Raw genomic sequence first — 2,164 nt, 5'->3', positions numbered from 1 at the left:
AGTTTACGCGTCTCGGCGTTTTTTCGTGCAGTTATTACGAAAAAAAAAAATTTATTATGTATAGCTTAAAATTATTGTAACCCACAGAGGTATGTTGTATATACACACATTAATAGAAGTTCACCAAAATTTATATAAAACTATTAGTCGATTTAAACAATTAACTTTTTATTGACCATATTTACTCCACATGTATGTATGTGGTGGTATGTAGAACACATATGTATATAAAAAAATTACACATTGGAAATAAATTGTCAATAATAGCACTGTGTGACAGCTAAATGTGTTACAGAAATTTATATGCACCATGTATTCTCTGCCGTCTGCTGTAATTATTGAAAAAGTAAACGTCTTGGCTGTTCACCAAAACGGTCTATAGTTTCATCGACAATCTCATATTGATTCTCTGATACAAACTTTCGATGTACGCTTAGAAGACACAAACCTAAAGATAAAGTAGTAAAGAATTGAACTATAAATTCATTTATATGTTTACCGTTTAATCGATTTTCGCTCATTGTTGACCGTAGCCAGGTTTTTACCCTTCTCAAAGTACTGAATGACCTCTCAATTGTGCAAGTGGTACACGGTAGAGCCAAATGCACTAGTAGTGCTTTTTTTATTAATGGGTAAAAAATATTGGTTTCTGCTGCCGTTTCGTCCATCCCAATCAATTTCAATTCATCTGCAGATTTTTGTTTTCTCTGCCAATTCTCATACCATATTTGACTTTCAACAGCTAAACCGTCCAAGTGGTAAAACTTCTCTACTTCTAATACTTTGTCTTGGAAATCGGCTTTAGAAATGGATAGCATGTGTGATGGCTGTAGAAATGAAGTTAAAAAGGCTGGCGTGTTTTCAGCAGAAAATCTCTCATTTAGTGACATTTTTAGCGAATCCAGGTACGGTATTAATAAAGATATTTTAAAATAATCTTGTGTGGAGTTTGAAGGTACATTCATTCTTTGTGTTTGCCTGTTACATATTCTTGGTGGTTTTATTTGAACGCCTAATAATTCTGCAGTAGCACATGCTTCTGTTAAAAGCTGTTCAATGCCACTATCTGCGTTTCCACGATGTTGCTCTATAATATTGCTGATGTTTTTAATATAATCTGCACACTGTACCACTGTACCAATAAANAGCTGAATGAAGATGGAAAGCTGTTTTTCGCGTGGTGGCATTTCCCTCAGTCGACAATTTTTCCAAACCATTGACAATATCTACGAAATGAGTTTGAAATATACCTATACTTTTATATTTTTGCGACCAGCGCGTTTCGCACAAAAGCGGAAGGTTTGGTGCATGCACTCTTCGTGTAGTCGATTCACGATAAAAACAAATTATATCTTTTATTGTGGATATAGTGTTCCGAATTTCTGGCAGCTTGCTCAAGTCGTTTACAACAAGATTTAACCGGTGACTAGTGCAGTGAAAAAAAAGGGCTTTGGGATACTTTTCTTTTATTAATTTTTGAACGCCTCCTTCCTTCCCAGCCATCGTCGCGCACCCATCGTATCCTTGTCCCACGCATTTACTTGGATCAAGACCTTGTTGCATTATAAATGTGTCAATTGCATTCACTATTGTTTTGGCATCCATTGCTTTTAGTTCAATAAAACCCAGGAACTCTTCGTATACTATAGTGGCTTCGTCAGAAAACCTGACGCCTATAGATAGCTGCTCCTTACCCGAGATATCACAGCTTTCGTCCGCCAAAATGCTATAGGCAATAGCTTTCTGTGCGCGTGAAACAATTTTTTCTCTTATAATATTTCCACATATGTTAATGAGCTCATTCTGAATTTGTGGTGATGTGTACTTAGCTCTTGCACTACTTTCTGAAAAATGCTGCTGCAAAACACTATCTCCAGCATGAATAGTTAGTTTTAACAAATCAATTAAGACACCTTAAAGGATTAATTAAGTTATTTAAACTTTGTTTTATAATTGAGTACATACAGCTGCGCTGTTGGTGTAGTGGTAAGCAGTGCGCGCTTCCACTCCACAACGCCTGGGTTCAAACCCTGGTCAAAGCAACATCGCAAAAATATAGAAAAAAGGTTTTTTCTTAACAGCGGTCGTCCCTCGGCAGGCAATGGCAAACCTCCGAGTGTATTTCTGCCATGAAAAACAGCTTCTCATAAAAATACAATCGCCG

At 36.5% G+C, this 2,164-nt stretch overlaps 1 protein-coding gene across 1 annotated transcript; it reads right to left on the bottom strand.

Moving 5' to 3' along the window:
* Positions 1 to 1,513: 1,513 nt before the first annotated feature.
* On the bottom strand, positions 1,514 to 1,913 carry LOC108355687 (52 kDa repressor of the inhibitor of the protein kinase-like; the record flags this gene model as incomplete). The annotated part of the gene is made up of 1 exon (XM_017606831.1): positions 1,514 to 1,913. A coding segment is annotated over one exon (400 nt), but the record flags the coding sequence as incomplete, so codon positions are not given.
* Positions 1,914 to 2,164: the final 251 nt, after the last annotated feature.

The sequence above is a fragment of the Rhagoletis zephyria genome, unplaced genomic scaffold (genome assembly GCF_001687245.7).
Source record: "Rhagoletis zephyria isolate East Lansing unplaced genomic scaffold, Rhagoletis_zephyria_1.1 Rzeph_scaffold_48685, whole genome shotgun sequence".
In the NCBI taxonomy this organism is placed as follows: Eukaryota; Metazoa; Arthropoda; class Insecta; order Diptera; family Tephritidae; genus Rhagoletis; species Rhagoletis zephyria.
Note: the sequence above shows the minus strand (reverse complement) of the source record. Positions and strands in the feature narration are given on the sequence as shown.